This window comes from Rhamphochromis sp. 'chilingali' (genome assembly GCF_963969265.1).
Source record: "Rhamphochromis sp. 'chilingali' genome assembly, chromosome: 7".
NCBI classification, from domain to species: Eukaryota; Metazoa; Chordata; class Actinopteri; order Cichliformes; family Cichlidae; genus Rhamphochromis; species Rhamphochromis sp. 'chilingali'.
This window is the reverse complement of record NC_137934.1, coordinates 37,666,761-37,684,942: the sequence shown is the minus strand read 5'-3', so window position 1 is coordinate 37,684,942 and position 18,182 is coordinate 37,666,761. Positions and strand designations below refer to the sequence as shown.

Sequence of the window (18,182 nt, the reverse complement as noted above, 5' to 3'; positions counted from 1 at the left end):
CATCAAATGGCACAGCGCGGAGAAACAGGAGGGTGAAAAAAAGAAATCACTGCAAGGTTTCTCTTAAGAAGATTTAACTTTGCATATTTCAGTCAAAGGAGCTTGCAAAGAAAAGCGTCTAGACTTCTTTAAGTTGCTTGAAGACGTTTCACCTCTCATCCGAGAAGCTTCTTCAGTTCTAAGGTCAAATGGTGGAGAGTCCCAGATATAACATATGCATATTTAACATATGCATATTTTTTGCATATTTCAAACATTACACTTGTTAATCAGCTCTTTCATGTGCTTTAACAACCAAAGTTCTTCCAAGTCTCACTGACTAATTATGTACATAGATGTATTTATCCATTCATCACTGACTTTTGAGGATGGCGTGTATCTACAAATCTGTCAGCAGGTAAAGTAAGGTCTAAATTACAGACAGAAAAACTCAAACCTCTATCAACAACATGGGCATAATTGAGAAAACGATTTCTTTAGCGTAGACATGCAACTATATACCACTGCAGTTAAAATTATCTGGATTTTTAATGGGTCCAAGTCTGCTTGTTAAGTCGTTTTGTCACATGACCAGAATTCTCAAGTTGGTTCACACTGCATGAATTTCAGCTTGAACTATTCACACTCTCTCTTCTAAAGTGTACTGCTGCTGTTTCACAAAAAAGCATTATAATGGGAAATAAAGTGATTTTTACTGTGAAGAAATTATGGAAAAATGAAAAGAATTGGTCACATACGTTAATACTAACTGCACTTCTGGATTTATTGATCAAACATTGATCAGGGACAGGCATGATGAGTAGTTAAATAAAGATCTGCAAGTGATGGGACTGCGGACTGCAAACTCCACAAAGTAAACGACTCCTGCTTTATGACCGTGTTTGGCTGTGCTGTAAACAGTGCATAAGTCACTCTTGTTTTTAAAGCAGGGGCTCCCAGAATTACACGAAGTATCAAAGTACGCTTGTTTCAAACAGTAACCTAAAGTTTTGCCAGGCCAACCATGAATCTAATTATTTGAATTCTATTATCAACTGTCATGGGTAGTTACTCTTACTTAGAAGGAGAAGCTTCTGTTTTAAGTTGATGACATATGAGATATATATATATATATATATATATATATATATATATATATATATATATATATATATATATATATATATATATATATATATATATATATATATATATATATATATATATATATATATTTTTTTTTTTTTTTTTTTTTTTTAGGGGTGCAACGATACTTGTATCGATATTGAACCGTTCGATACAGTGCTTTCGGTTTGGTACGCATATGTATCGAACAATACAAAATTTTTAATTTATTTTATCAACTTTTCATCTGACGATGCTGTCTGTGTTGAGAGCTCAGTGGATCTGCGCTCAACTACTCTGCCTAGGCTGCACTGTCGAGCACAGATTTACTGAGCGCAGGGCAAGCTAGCAAGACAGAAGTTAAGCTCTCCTTGCAACATGGCAAACTGAACCTCCCCCACCCTCATTTGGAACTATTTTGGTCTTCATGTGAAGTATGACCCTGAAGGTAAGCGCGTCATGGACAAAAGTAAAACAGTATGTCGGATGTGCCACGCAATGCTCAATTACACGGGTGGGAACTACTGCATTAGCGCAGTTTGCTCGTTAACATGTTGACGCTGTCCAGCCTCACTCACAGGGCGATCCGTGGTAGCTCGTTAACGGAGATTTGCCGTGTTGTGGCGTTAACGTCATTTCAGATTTACGCTGACAGCACTAGTGGGAACACAACAAATATGACTGCACATTTACGCCGACATCATCCTAGTGCAAAGACAAGTGGAAGCAGACAAAAACAACAAGCACGCATGTTACAAACTACCCGAAGTCATTTAGACAGCCGTTAGCACATGATTCTCCTTATGGGGACCTGATATGTTCAATATGCTGCTGAGAATATAGCCCAGAAGAAGCGTATAGTATAGCTTTTATTTTGGAAAGAGCCATTTCTCTGTAATAAACTCTCTTCTCCAAAGATGAGTGATTTCTCGATCAGAGATTTATTATTTTATCCCTTTGTTGTTTCAGCAACATTCAATTTAAAAACTGTGCGTTTGAGTATGTATGTATGTGTGTGTGTGTGTGTGTGTGTGTGTGTGTGTGTGTGTGTGTGTGTGTGTGTGTGTGTGTGTGTATATATATATATATATATATATATATATATATATATATATATATATATATATATATATATATATATATGGGTTATACCTTTGTAAATGCTCAGAATGTTCCTGTGTTTTCATAAATGAGTGCCTACAGATAAAGACTGTCTAATTTCTTTATTCCAGAAAGCTTTCACTCCATTTTTCATGCCTGTAATGCTCGTACTCATCTCAACCTAACCCACTTACTGTCTTTCCACAAACACTCATCTTTGTCCCAATTTTCAACTCGCCTTCTCTTCGAAAAACTTCCAAATATTCCACTTTCCCCTTTTTCAGATCCTCTGACTTGCACACTTATTTCTTTCTCAGAAACTTCAGCATTTTTCAGCTACCACTTCTGCCTTTCATGTGTTTTTATTCTATGCATTTCTCACTCTTCCAGCTTATTTTCTGTTGTGTGTGTGAAGTTTTTAAAGGGTTTAGCTCATTTGATTCCCTCTACTGCTTCAGCAGAATCCCCCCCACCTGCCCTTGTTGTGCCTCTTCTTCTCCAAAGCTTTCAAATGATCTAATCTGTCCTACTTTCTTTTCCCGTTAACCTCCTTTCACTTTCACATACCTCTGCATCATCTCCTGCTATTTTATGTCTTCCCTCATCCTCTCCAAGAACTCTCACATTTTTTTCCTCTCTCAATAATATTTTTACTTTCTCTCATTAAACCAAACCAAACCCAGTCTTTTTTTCTTACAAATCCCCCTATGCTGATTTCTTATCTTCCTCCCACATTGTTTTCCTTTAGGTTGTCTTGCTTCACCTCTTTCTTTCTCAAAAACCTTGAATGATTTCGTTCTCCACCCATAATTGAGCTTTCTTTGCTGAACATTTTCACTGATCCTTCTTTTATTTCCCTGTCTCTACAGAGCTTTTGACACATCGCCACATTTCTCTCTCTCTCACTACTTGTCTTCCTTCTCTCTGTGGTCATTAGCAGCTTTGCCAAAAGGCAAACAGAGTGTAGCAGCAATATGCAGTACATCAATGTCCTACTTAACTGGCCTGCTTTTAGATCCAAGTCCTTCTATCTAGGCCAGGGTCCAGTGTGAGGCTCAACAGGTCCTTTGGTGTTCCACTGGCTGAGAAAAAGCACCAGCAAAAAGCCTGAGCTGTAAAATGTCTAACATTGTGTGGAACACATGCTTTGCACAGATGCTGGTTATTGCTGTTGGGTCACTTTGAAAAGAAAAATATTTTAAAGTTTGCTTAATGTTTATGGCACCATCTGAAAAATTTGAAACTGACGAATATAAAACAATTAACAGGTTGTGACCACTCTGACAGGCTTTAAGCTAAATGCTCATGTAAACATGTAGAATCCTAATGTTAACTGGTAATGTTTTTAGTGGTCCTCAGTCATCTTTTAAGCCCAACAATCAGCAGCTCGTTCAACATGCTACAAACAGACTCACAACAAAAGGAGAGAACACATTAAAACTTCAATGATTGCCAGCTACAGAACATAAAGCTGGTCTTCTGACTTCCTACAAGCATGAATACAAAAACTGTTTAGTCACAAAATTGGTCTAAAGGTGCTATCACATAGCACATCGCTCTGAAACCAGTTATTCTATTTTATTCTATTCTCAGTGGATGGTGTCATACAGTGATGCACCAAGAAAAGCACAGAAATTGGGAGCTCCGGTAGATTATGAGGACAAAGTTTGACAAACGCGCAGTTAATGTGGCTCAATTGAACTCCCATTGAACCCAGCACGTCCTGTGTGGAAGTCCCATGATGTATACCACATTTTAGCATCACTTTTATTTGAACTTGAACTGAATATCAAGATGTATTCACCGACATTTAGAATTAGCGTCTCAGACCATGTTTCTACATCCTGTGAATCATTTTGCCACCATGTGGGTTGTTCAACCCCAACCTTGAAATCTGCTACTGCTCTGAATCATCTGGACATCATCTCACTTCCACCAGTCAGGATGAGACTCGTCACTAGGCTTGACTGTGATGAGTCAGTTCTCGCAGGAAACTGCGTAACGTTTGACTGAGTTCCCCCATCCAGCAGCCTCTTGGGTAAAAAGCAAGCCTGCTAAGGGTTCATGGGATTAATGCCCAGAATCTGTCTGCAAATGTGAAATCACAGGATCGTGAGACGTTTCCTGTTTGCTCTTGGATGGCATCTGCTTTTCTATCGCTGTGTGTGTGTGTTGTGTTCTCACCCAGGCGGCTGCCATGGCGCGGCATCACCATGAAAGATCCCAGAGTGCCCCCGATGACGCTGTGTGGCCGGCGCAGGGGCGGCTTCTTGAAGGAACCGGTGTACTGGTGCAGAAAGGAGTGCATGCTGTGGGAGGTGGGTGGGCGGCCATTCCTCATGAAGGGCTCTGAAACACAACAAAGCTAGTGTCAGGATGTCTGATTTCATGACACCCAGATGCTCCACAGTGGAATCACAAATCCTCGGGTGCACGCACGGAGCACCAAAGAATATCACGTCCCATCTCCTTCAACCTTTGAAATGTGTTGGTTATGTGACATGCATACTGTGCAGCAGAGGTTTGTTTGAACCAACAGAATTTTATTTAACATTTAAGTTGAGATCCAGAAATGTTAAAAAATACCAACCTTCAGCCTCAATTACAGGGAGATGGGTAGAAATAAACATGAGACGACATCAAATATTCTCCAGAGTTATGTAATGCCCAGAGTGACAAACCTATGCTAAGAGGAGAATAATACCACAAATAAACACACACACAAATACTCCGTGAGTCAAAGACTGAGACTTCAGGTTGTTTTATACAGATTTTTGTGCTCTTGGTTCTGTATGATGTCAAAGGGATACCTAACATGATCCCCTCATGCTCACAGAAGTCCTACACACTGTGCAAACCTTGACTACAAAGGTTGATATAGAGAGCGAACGCTCTATGAGCATTTTGGTCCTTCTTAAGAAATGAAGTGATCAACTGACATAATTATCTTGCTTATTACTTCTAATCCAACTAGGTCTTAAGACTGCAGTTGCGAGGGTACTTCTTGTTCAGAGAGGTGTGCTACACAGCTAGTTAAAGGCTTAGCGGGCTATGTTGAGCTTAAAGTCAGAGTTTTCTGTGTCATGAAAGTGGCTCTTGTGGTTTAAATTCAGCTGGAAGCGCCACATCTTTTCAAGTTCTTTAATTTACAGCATGTTCTAAGTGCCATATAGATTATGTTTTGGGCCAATAAGTCTTATATGTGCAAGATGTCAAGCTGCTCCTTGCTGAAACCTGAATGAAGCACCACATTGACACAGGAATATCTATATGTTGTTGAACTCTAATCTGCTGTAAAAGTCTCTTTTACATTGCTGGAATTGTAGCAACTAAAACAGATAAAAACACACAAGAATAGATGTTCAATCAGTGAGTTTGATTTCAACTTGAACTGCTGACATAATAAAGGGATTTCCACATGGCCTTTATTAGGCTGTGGGACAGTAATAATGTCTAAATGAATCCAGTTTAAAGTTTTAGAAATCTAATGTCCAGCTGTCACCTTACAATTCAACAGTAGCAATTCAACTGGAATTAAAACATTTATTTTAGCGCTCTGTGTGAGATTAACAGTTTTCTGCAGCACTCATCTTTTGTCTTATTTACAAAACTGTTGTGCTTTACTGGGTTTTTAGGCTTTGTCAAGCCAGCTAATGCAAAGAAAGCTTGGCTGTGAACTGTATTTGCAGTGTACCCTTTCTGCTGCTGTCAAAAATAGAGGAGTCAAGAGTATGCCCCACTGCAGGACGGGACTAGATTGCCTCTGGGAAAGCAACTGAATGATAACGACAATCGCCATGATAAGAACATGACCGGTGAGTCAGCCAGTGGGGAAACAAGAGAAGGGAAGGGCTAGAGGCTTTCAAAATAAGATTAAAAAAAAAAAAAGTCTGTGGAGGTTTGCAGTCTACTCCTAAATGATAGATGTCAGTACTGAGAAATGATTCACCTTTCATTGCTTGAATAGCAATTAGAATAAAACAGCGAAGTCAAAATACAAACAAAGTAAAAGCAGTTTTGTTTCTGTTTTTAAGTTTTCTGCTCAATGTCCAACTATTCCCTTTGGGAATTACTCTCTGGGAATGCCTCTGCAACCACGAGAATAGACTTTCTCTAACCCCAAAATTAGAAAAAAAAAAAAGGCATCTAAAATAATTTTCTAAGTGGACATAGTCAAAGGAGCTTGCAAAGAAAAGCGTCTGGACTTCTTTAAGTTACTTGAAGACGTTTCACCTCTCATCCGAGAAGCTTCTTCAGTTCTAAGGTCAAATGGTGGAGAGTTGGTGTGAGATTATCATTCCTGAGATCATCATCATTTCTCCACCATTTGACCCTTAGAACTGAAGAAGCTTCTCGGATGAGAGGTGAAACGTCTTCAAGTAACTTAAAGAAGTCCAGACGCTTTTCTTTGCAAGCTCCTTTAACTACAATGACCTGGATGACTGAGAACCTTCACAGACCTAAGTGGACATAATTTAAAAAAAAGAAACAACAGCAAACCGGAAAAAAAGGATTGTAATACTGAGGGAAAAATGGCCAAGTATACAAATATTTGAAAGCATAATGTGGGGCTCTCTCACAACAATTAAGTTCCCTTTCCTCTAAGAAAACATTACAAAACACTTTCTCCCATATGGACCTTTAACATACATACAAAAACATCAGACACGGTTTCATTCTGCACTTGATTCGATTGATGGGAACAGAAAGTTCCAAAGTCCTTTAGTGCATCCTCCATCCATTTTCAACTGTGAGCGGATGGATTTTGCTAATGTTTCAATCATGATGCTGTCACACCAAAAAAAAGTTACAAACTAAGTACACATTAATGAAGTGATTAATGTTCATTTATCCTGACAGCTGTCAATCAAAAGCAGCAGCCACTTATGGTCATGTGTCTATCAACCCAAAGGTTCACTGGAGACGTGGTGTAGCACATATGAGGGAAAAGCAGAAAAAGATTGGATGTCTGTGAATGATCATTCACTATGGACTACTTTCTGATCGTCTGAGAAGCTCTCAGTGTGTGTGTGTGTGTGTGTGTGTGTGTGTGTGTGTGTGTGTGTGTGTGTGTGTGTGTGTGTCTTTAAGTGCTCTGCTCTTACTCCTCTTACATAACTCGGTAGAGAGGTACTTGGAGGAAGGCCTTTACAACTGTTACTGACACACATGCTGAACTTTGTCTTCATCAGCTTCAGAGATTTATAATTTAGAAGTCCCTGAGAGATGTCGAGATACAAAACCCCCGTGTCCTTCTAGCTTTTACATATCAGCTGAAGGGCATGCACAAGAAAACACTTAGAAAAATCAGACTGGTAGAATTTTCTACGCTGGTGCAGATCAGGCAGGGACTCAAATCAGAGATTTTTTTAATGGAATTGTAACCCTTTTAAAATGAATCATCCTCATTTTATTCACTGCAACTAAAATATGTTTTTACCATTTTGTTCTTTTGTATTTCAACATTTCTATACGTTCATATCTTTTTTAGAAAAGGATTTGTAAAAAGAAAAGGTGAATACCGTTGTCCTTGGTGCCACCATCTTCAATGGTCATTTGCTCAGCCAGTTCTGACAGAGACTCGTCGATGGTCTGACTGGGGCGGAGTGTTAATGACAGACGCTTCTTAATCCTCTTCATCTTTTCCATAACAGGGCAATGTGCGGCCTGCAGGACACACAAAAACACAGAGTCAGCTACAAAAGAATGCAACATTTAGAAGACTGCTTTCATCTGTGCTGTTATTTTGTGCATTCTTGTGCGATGTTGAAGATTTTGTGAGCACCCGTACAGTCCAAAATATCTCCGCTCATGAATAACTCAAAGCTCCTTTTAATCCAATATTCATTCACTTTGCAAATGCTTCAACAGTACATGAATAAACCATGAACGAAGCATGAATAAAGGATGACCATCATGCACTTGAACACAGCTGTTTTCACTTACACACACGCTCACGCATTCAAACGAGGAGAAATTAATGAGCGCTAATTGACAGAGTCAAATCAGTTTGCCGAGACACACGTACACGCTGTGCACGGCTGCGAGCGCCTGCCAGTGTTGTTCCAGACGAATGTATTTCTGTTGACGCAGCAGTTGTTCAGGTCACAGGAAACACCTTGCTCAATCTGCCTGAAGCCAGATCGTGTTCATTGTGTCGCTGCGGTATCGCCTCGTCAATGTGTGCGTGTGCATGAGTGTGAGTATGTGTGCGTGCACTTATGAGGCAGGCTGAGTGGAGGAAATGCAGTGAGGAAGCAGCGGCAGCAGAAATGCCCTGCCCATGCTGCCTGACCCTCGGCACAAAACACGCTAACCCCTGCCGTCACCATGCCTCTCTTTTCATTTCTCTCTCAAGGTCGTTAGCTCCCTTCATACTCTGGAGACCCCATCTGCCTGTCCACGCACGCACGCACACACACACACACGCGCACCTTCACTAATACATCATCCATGACACCGCACAGCGAAAATGGCTTCAGTCAATATCAGCACATGTGACTGTAACCTCACCAACACAAAACCATAATGTTTGTTTTGTGCGTTAACTAGGCCTGAGAAAAATATATATTGCAGCATCATCCCAGACTGCAGTGATGTGTGATCAATAAATGCTGAAGATTAAAAACTATTTAATCTTGGCTATAACACTGATCTCGCCCCCTTTGCTATCAGTAAATGCTAACCAACATTTAGTGATGCCGTTCGCACATCAACATCACACAGACGTTTTGCTACAAAACAGAGCAGGTTAAAGGCTGTTGAAGGTCTGACTGGAGTACCACTGTGTGTCAAATTACAATATTACTGACAATATAATTATGCAAAATAATACAAAAATAAAATATTTTTTAAAATAATTTATGCAAAATAACTTTAGGAACACTTAGTTCACTGTGGGTCTACCAGGTAAGCAGCAGGTAAAAACGTTACACCTACCAAGCTCTCAAGTGTTCTCAGTTACAATACATGCTTTCCTCCAACAAAAAACAATGTTTTTGTTTACTCCATACAGTTTGGCTAACAAGATGCAAAGACTAAAAATGAAAAGGCAGGAAGCAGAAACTATCACGACCATGAATGTCAGTAAAAAACACTGAAGTGAAACTAAATAAGTGCCAAAATTTTGCATAACTTTTCTTCTGTTCATTAATTGTGTTATGTGTTATTTTTAGTGCTGTCAGCGTTAATCTTGTTAAAATGACGTTACCGCCATAACCGCATTAACGCGACAAATCTCCATTAGCGAGTTACTGCAGATCGCCCGTGCTTGGGGCCGCACTGCATCAACGCGTTGGCCCAATCCAAGGAAACCGCGCCGTCAGCTGCAGTGATGAAGACGCTCCGCCGCCCCCTCGTGTTGAAAAGAGAGCTGAGTACAAAAGCAAAGCCGTCAATCTACCAGTCGAGCTACAACCGTAACCTATGGTCGCAAGCTTTAGGTAGTCGCCAAAAGAACAAGATTGTAGAAACAAACAGTGAAAATGAGCTTTATCTGAAAGGCGGCCGGCCTCTTACTCAGAGACAGTAAAGAGTGCAGTTGAGAGTAGGGCTGGGCCATATCATACTGTTCACAGTAATACCGGTATAATGTTGGGCAACAATAAGAAAATGAAATATCGCGATAGAATATGGGTAAAACGCGCATGCGCAGTGCCTTTGGTTTCATACGCACATGGCGAGAAAAAAAAGCATGGTGGCGACGGAGCATGAGAAGGACGAAAGCGGATCGTTGAATGAAACGGATGAACCAGAATTGGTTTGTAAAAATGCTGCAACTTCAGTGGTGTGGAACTGGTTTAGCTTTCGTCTGTCAGATACACAACAAAGCACTATTTTTGGTAGAGCATGCTAGCAGGCCGTCGTTATTACAGTGTTTTTTGGAAAATACGGCACACTTAAAATCAATCCTTTGATTTTTCTGAAAATCGACAGAGTCCCTTATAATCCCGTGCGCCTTATGTATGAATTCTGGTTGTGTTTACTGACCTTGAAATGATTTTATGTCGTACACGGCGCTCGAAAATCTGTCAAATGTTTTAGTACGACTTTGCTAAGCTACGAACCTGCACAGCTTGATGGATTGTTTGAGCATTACGGCTATCGTAGGCGGAGCCTCGCGGAGTGATACGTACTGTGCTTCATCATAATATTACCGTATTGTGTGTGTATAACCTGTTTTTAAGTTTTGCAGATATTATACATGGTTATGCTGAGGATATGTTGGCTAATTTCCACTGGAAATGCCTTTTGGTTAAACTGTCAGCAAGGATTTTGCATTTGCACTGTTAAATTTTCACATAACTTTAATGCACATAAAAACAGTGAAAATACATTGATGTTTTTTTGGGGTTTTTTGCACTAATAAAGTTGTGGAGTTGTAAAGTATTTTGTCTAGTGTCAATTATATCGTCAGTTATATTGTTATCGCAAACTTTCAAATGTATAAAATTATAATATAATAAAGTATAAATATTTTTGGTCATATTGCCCTGCTCTAATTGAGAGGTCCTCAAAGTAGAACCACTACTCCACACAGAAAGGAGCAGGTTGAGGTTATATCTCTCGGCTGGACTGGGGATGCCTCGGCATTCCCCTGGATAAGCTGGAGGTGATAAGGTGGCTGAGGAGAGGGACGTCCCCTCTTCTCTGCTTAGGCTGCTGCTCCCTGCGACCCAGGCTCAGATAAACAGATAAAAAGGATGGACTGATTGGTGCGTGCATGGATGTTGTTTCTTAAAAAGACTTTACTCATGTGAGTCACCAAAGTATATTTTCTATTTTTTAGCATTTGTTCCTACTATTGGACAGTTTTTGCCACCCCCACTGTTGCCACCCAGCTCTGGCTGTATTAGAACTAAAAAATAGTTGAGCTATTGCAAACATGCTAAGGTACTGCTCACAGAGATATTAGTTTTATTTTGGCAACTTCTTTTATTTATTGCTTTAGCATTTTTTAGAATAATTTCCCATCCAATCCGTCTATAGTGGGTTTGTGTTGAACTTTAAACTTAAATCTTTTAACGTGTGATTAGCCTCCTTTTCAAGAGGAAGTGTGTCATGCTAGCCCTGGTGGCTAAATCAGCATGTAGATCTCATGACTACAGACACAGATCCACAAGGGAAAACCCCCCACAAAACAAAACAAAAAAACAGACTTAAGTACACTGAAAATCCAGCTAGTTAAAGAAAAAAATATTTTTTCAATGCATAAATAAAATGACTGCATTGGAAAACACTCACACAAACGCATTCTCTCCCTCAGACACACACATTCAGTGTTATGAGATAAGCGCTCTTTGTCTCCCTTACAGAGAAGTGTAACAGAGCCGGGTTTTATCTCTGCAGCAAACCAAAACAAAGAACCTCATGTGACGTGTGTGTGTGTGTCTGAATCTGTGTGTGTTGAAAATACAGCATCTGGCACATATATATGTGTGTGTGTGTGTGTGTGTGTGTGTGTGTGTGTGAGAGAGTGAGTGAGAGACGGGGGTGGGGGGTTTCAACATAAAAAACAAGCAATCTGCCAATGACAGAAAGACACTGAGGGAGTGCACCACAACTTTCTCTCTTTTTCATCATCAGCATTGCAAAAAAAACCCCACTCTTTCTCTCTCTCTCTCACACACACACACGCACACACCTGTGATCCCCCATTCCTCTTGGATGCCTCCCAAGTGCATCCAAGGTAGTCTGGAGGAGGGAACTTCAAAGGACAGGAAGGTGGGAGGGGGAACTAGGGACGAGACCTAATTACTGGGCTAATTATTATACTCGCATTCTCCTCGATTCCTCGTCTTCCTTGCCTTATTTCCCCTTCTTTCCGTCTTCCCCCACTTCCACACGAGAATGAGGTAACAAAATGGAAAATATGGCTTTAGATTTGATTTCAGAGAGAAGTGGGTGAAAGTGTGAATTTAAAGAGGAGGCGGAAGAGTGGGAGGAGATGGAAGAGGACAAAATGGGCGAGAAGGAATAGGGGAGAGAAAGTGAGTTTATTTCAGTGAGCGGAGCCATAATGGAGCCTTTGTGTTTGGTTAAGAGCCATGAAATCACCCAAGTGACTGCAAGCGTGTACAGTACTGTCAAGAAAGATTCGCTGGTCGGGGTGGGGGTGTCCAGCCTGAAATTAGGTTTGGTTTCATTAGTACAATTTAGCATATCACAGGCTTGGGAATTGAAACTGCTAGCACTCCCGGTGACCACTGAAGTGTGATTCCCAAATCCTGCTAGTCCATGTTCTCATTGTAATTACACAATATTTATTCACTAAAAACAAGTGCTCTTTAGAGCCTACCCAGTTAAGCTTACATGATGAGTGTATGTTTTTCCTTTTAACTGTGTTTTTATGGCATACTAGGGTGTCCTGCAATACTAAAGGGGGGATTTTACATAGCCTATATGTTTATTGTTAATTCTATTACAACACTGTTGCATGGTTCAAAGTATAAAACAATCCTATCAAGGGCCTTCAAGCTGTTTTAGCTCCACCTTCCTTCTGATTGACTGCCACTCGCAAATAAAAGGTTTTAACAGTCGGTGGGTACAACCTGCAATGACCATATTAGGAATATCCACTCTGACTGACATCACAGTAAGAGTAGAAAATACTTTCTGAAGCTGAGCCTTCAGTTTTTGCTGCACAGGGAATTCCTTCTACATGTGGTCACCTGAGTATTTAAAACTCTGGCCATGTTTAATATAAGCTACTTTTAACCCGCTGAGTAATTCTACATGTGTTTCACAATAAGGAAATAAGGAAAAGTATAACTGAGGTGTCTGTAGCTCAGAAGGTAGAACAGGTCATCTACTGATCGGAAGGTCGGTGGTTCAATCCATGGCTCTCTGCATGCCAAATATCCTTGGGAAAGATATTAAACCCAAGGATATAAAAGTTGCTCTCCAATGCATCTCTCCATCGGAGTGTTAATGGTAGTTAGAAAGCACTCGAAACAGTCCACGTGTGAATAGGTGAATGTGGCATGTTGTATAGAGCGCTTTGAGTCCTCTGGGAGAGGAGAAAAGCACTATATAAGAATCAGTCCATTTCCCTTTTGCTCCAAGTCCAATAACAGGCAACTGCAGCACAATCCCAACTATTATACTTAAAATCGTATGCATCTTGCCGCCCCTCCAGTTTAATTATGTGATAATTTTGCAGCTCTCTCTATAAGTATAAAAAAAACCCTTGAAAATTAGTTTTTTAAAATAAAATTCGGCTAACTAATACAGAAGACATTTCCTGCATGTCTGCATATAAGCTCAACACATCAAGAAAAGGTCACCGTGTAGCGCTATCCAGCAATTAAACTTTCTAATGCAATTAACAGCAGAAAAAAATGATGTCTGTATGATGTGATCTTACTGGCTACTTGCCATGCTGGAGCATTTGTTTATGTTGACTTTCAATCAGAGGGAGAAAAACAAAGCATGGGATCCAACACTCAGTTAGGCAACACATGATGTCACTCCATTCAAAGTGAATGAGAAGCGAGAGCATTGAAAGCTGAAAGCCATCTGTGTGAATCCTCCCTCAGTACCCTAGAATGGACCACTGTTTTCTTGCTATCTGCTCTAAATCAGACACATACATTTTCAAGTTCACTCAGTCCATTTGCTTCCAGTCCCACTTGGTAATGTGTGGATCAACCACTCGGGGCAGATAACACATCAAGCACAACAGACTAACAGCTGGTGTGCAGAATATTTACAGCACAACTAAATGGAGGATTTAAACAGGATTTATTCAGTGACATTGCCGTTCCTGTTATTAATATTGTTTGTTCCCTAATTCACGCAGTCACTGACTGCATTTCCCCAAACTGAAGCCCTGTTCTCAAGGCCATTATTTAAGAGGAATTATTTAGTTTCAGCTTATCATTTACTGTCAAAGTGAATTCTGATCCTACTAAAAACATTAACTATACTTATGTCAATTTTTTGAAGTCTGTGCATACGCTTCAGAGCCTAAGCTGTTGTACAAACACCATCAGATGCTATTTTTATCAGCTTATGTCAAAAACGAGCTGTCCTTTAATACTCCTCTCCATTCTATAAATGTTTACAGACGTGACAGAATCGGAGCAGGAACAATGAACAGAAGGTTAAATAGTCACCAGCACCGCTTCTTCTCAAAGGGAAAAACAACAGCTAATATTGTTAAAGCAGTTTCTCAAAATAGAGCCTCTCATATGAGAATCACAACTGCTTTTAAAATAGATAAAATCATCAGTTTCTTTTTGGAGAGCGGACATAAAGGAGCCAGGACTGAACGGGACCCAAACGGGAAAGTGATGTCACATGCCACACTGATCTGCTTATTAATGATTAAGTTTTATTTGTGGTTCATCCCTCAAGGATTATCGAGTCATTGTGTGAGCTTTTGGGTTTGTGTGATGAACTGCCTTTTGACTAGGCCATTCTTACAAAACAGAAAGTCTCAATGGGACACAGTAATAACTTGGTACTGATGTAAATGGTCTAAAACAGCAAAATCTCCCGATACAAAACCAAAACGTTCAGATTTTACCTTTTATTTCTGTTTTTTAAAATCCCAAAAATGCTTGTGTTCAAAATTAGAAATGCATATGGTGAATAAACTAAATGATTAAACATTCCTACACTTGCTAGACAGAACCAGACAAAGCAGTCAGTAAGCAAACCATTCATATTTAATCCATTGTCCAGATGATGCCATCTATTTGGGACATTTTAGAGGACGGGATGTTTATTTTTAAATATCTGTAAAAATTTGGGATTATGTTAACCACTAAAATTTGGCTGGCTGGATAATTATACATGTTTCTGTTTAATTTAGCTTTATATGAACTACAATAATAATTATAGCTACTTAAGAGCTTTTGAAGGTCAAATATGTAGCCTGAATTTTTTGGCGTACGCACTTACTAAAAATGATCCCTAACAAATACAAATACTCCTCTTTTACCTCCACTACTGTGGTGTCGATGCTGGTGCCTAAATTAGAACCAGTTTCCTGCATTTCCACAGAAAACGGGCTTAGAGTCGTTGCCAAAAGCAGGCACAGGCAAGGCACCACAAAGCTTTGTGCTCACAGTGAATGACATTTGATAGAAAATACAGTACATATCAATTTTGGAAGATTTCTTTAGTTTTCTACATGTAAAAAAAAGTGTCTTGTAGCTTAGGTTTTAAAGCTAGGAACATGGAGAAGCCCAAGTATTACTCATTTAGTCACTCTTTGCTTTTCTCCTTTTATGTATAGCGTTGATCAAAGTGGCCTGTAATCTTTGATGTGACACGTAAGCTTAACGTTGCCGTCATCCAAACCGTTCACATTATCTAACACCGCATCTGTTTCACAACATTTCCTTTATTTGCAGATTGTGTAATAATTCAATTGTCGAGTGACATCTATCTGGCTCTCTGCTCCATTTCTCCCACATTTGCAGGCTGCTCGCTGCCTACAGATGGTGGAAGTCACAGCTCTTTGAATGAGATGGTGACAAGCGCCATAGTCGGACAAGTTTATATGGAAAACAAAATACAAATCGCCCAAAACAAAGCTCGAAGGCGAAATCCAACCTCGCGCAGGTGCTGACTTTTCATTTTCCTTCATTTACCACTTAGGATAAAAGATGCGTATGTCTGCCTCGGGCTTCCTTACACCACTCATATCATCAGATCACAGCAGGGCGCACACAGACACCAGGGAGTTTCCCCTCACACTGCTGGTATACGTTACAATCAAAGTACCACCATCTGTCTTACACGATGTGCACGAGGACAAAGACTTCAAACAGATGAAAGGATGTCCCTTCCCTAAAGCCAACAGGGTGGATGAATCCCTACATCTCACTAAAACCACTTTGAAATCTGCCAATCTTTGTTTTGGAGGCTTTTAAACACCAACGAAAATTAATTAAAGAAAAATTATTCTGATCTGCAAGCATAGTGTCACTGCAAAACTATTAGCACTGTCATCAGCTTTCAAGCATGCATTTTATCTAAAGCCTACTGAGTACAGTCACAAGTATGTGTTTGTGAGCCTATAAGAAAACACACACACACACACACACACACACACACACACACACACACACACACACACACAGAGAGAGCATCAGTGCTATTGCCCAGCGCAGTGGGCGCTTTTCACTGAAAGACCCTTTGTTTTGTTTGTCTAAAAACTGAAAAAAGGAGCTTCAGCATGACTGACCCAGAGGGCTGAGCTGAAATAACCCTGTATGTGTGTGCCTGCAAGTGCACAAAAGCTTGCAATGTTAATGAATGGGAAATGACCAATGAGCATGAATGAAAGCATGCCTTTGGGTGATGAAGAGATGTAGGAGGAAAACAGGAACAAGTGAGAACGGTTTCGGTGGGGATAAAAAGTGAAGTGAGATTGAAGTTAGCTTTTCTAGTTGACACCAGAATCACCCACATGGTCATTTGCAATGCTAATGTTAATGCACCATCACAGCACTTCAGAGTGCTGAGTAACAGGAAGAATGTAGTATGATCGGAAAAAGAAGAAAGAACTTCTTGCAGCAGCAAATCGAAGTGATCTGTAATCTGTTGTGCCATGTGTTAAGTGAGTTGTACTGTACATTGTGACTGAAAATGCTCCAATTTAGATAAAATGTGATGTAACGAGAGTCTATAACCATGTTTCTGCTTCCATCTCTAAAATAATATACAGAGGAACAGAAGCATGTCCACAGGCTCTCAGTCGCAAAATGTATATGCTAAGAGGATGCTGTGTACAATTTCAGTTCAGCACAATTTCAGTTCAGCCCCAACCTTCACAAATGAGGTTGGGGCAGATGGCTGCTCCTCTTTGAGTCAAGTTCTGTCAAAGGTTTCTTCCTGTTTAAAAGGAGTTTTTTCTTCCCACTGTCACCGAGTGCTTGCTCCTAAGGGGTTTTCTCAATAGAACAAAACAAAAAAAAAAAAAAAAATGTGTGAAGCTAACAGTAAAGTGCTAACAGTGAATATGTATCTATAGCAGGGGTAGGCAACTCCAGGCCTTGGGTTCTGGTGTCTTGCAGGTTTTAGATATCTCCCTGTGTCAACACACCTGAATCAAATGATTAGTTCTTTACCAGGGCTCTGGAGAACTTCAAGACATGTTGAGGAGGTCATTTAGCAATTTAAATCAGCTGCGTTGTATCAAGGACACATCTAAAATCCCAGGACACCGGCAGTCGAGGCCTCAAGTTGCCTACCCCGATCTATAGTATTATGTGACGTGTGTGATTAAAACCCATTACCTGCATCATACACTGACCAACCCTCTCCTTTTTTGAAACCAGTTTCCTTCACTTTCACAGCTGTCCCGTCACGTTATCGTCTCCCCAATAAAACCTTAGTTGTGTTTTGAGATTTGCTTTTTTTTCCTACTTCCATTTTGTTGTATTCAACTTTTTGGGTGCTTTTGCAACACTTTTTCTATGTGCAGATGTTTTCTTAAGTTGCAGTGTATTTGACCTCTCAGGTCCACCTTAGCACCGTTTCTCAATTGATAATTAGAAAAGTTTGCACATATAAACGGAAGTTTGATGTTGCAATAAAGTCTTCACATGTTTTGGCACAGACAGATCAACATTTTCCTTAAACTTAAATTAGCTTTCAAAGATTTCCTGCAGCAACCTGGGAGACGCAGCTCTGGGGCAACAATGAGGAACAGCTCAAAGTTTGGCGTTAGAAGCTAAATTAATGTTAAAATTCTAAGTGTTGCTCTTTTCAAATCCACCAAACGTTGTTAATAAAAAATAGGAGACCTTGAAGAAATTGTAGGTTTTCACTTTTGCACAGTTGTGTGGCTTTGGTTAGTCAACTAACCAATTAAAATACCAAAGCCACACAATAACACCACCTAACTAATAACAGAGGAAGCAGTAGCAGAAAACTGCTGTGTTTTATGAGATAAAGTGACTTTTTTGTCACTGGGGTCTGGAGGTATCTAACAGCTTTACTTCTTTGTTGGAAAGAGCTGT

At 40.0% G+C, this 18,182-nt stretch overlaps 2 protein-coding genes across 4 annotated transcripts in view; one reads left to right on the top strand and one right to left on the bottom strand.

Annotated features, from left to right (window-relative positions):
• Nucleotides 1-18,182, bottom strand: part of cdk17 (cyclin dependent kinase 17) — a 54,084-nt gene that overhangs the window by 19,711 nt on the left and 16,191 nt on the right. For 2 of the 3 annotated variants that reach the window (XM_080886610.1, XM_080886611.1), the window contains exons 2-3: nucleotides 7,728-7,872; nucleotides 4,390-4,554 (exon numbers count right to left, since the gene is read on the bottom strand). In XM_080886610.1, coding sequence (XP_080742736.1) covers nucleotides 4,390-4,554; nucleotides 7,728-7,854 — 292 coding nt within the window. In that variant the 5' untranslated portion in view covers nucleotides 7,855-7,872. Of the gene's footprint in view, nucleotides 1-4,389; nucleotides 4,555-7,727; nucleotides 7,873-9,415; nucleotides 9,547-18,182 lie in introns of those variants that run through there. The other variant, XM_080886609.1, reaches the window with a different exon arrangement.
• The window catches only part of ucmaa (upper zone of growth plate and cartilage matrix associated a), a 49,176-nt gene continuing 41,867 nt past the window's right edge, over nucleotides 10,874-18,182 (top strand). Inside the window, exon 1 of the mRNA XM_080886615.1 lies at nucleotides 10,874-10,960. The gene's annotated coding sequence lies outside the window, so the exon portion shown is untranslated. The remainder of the gene's footprint in view (nucleotides 10,961-18,182) is intronic.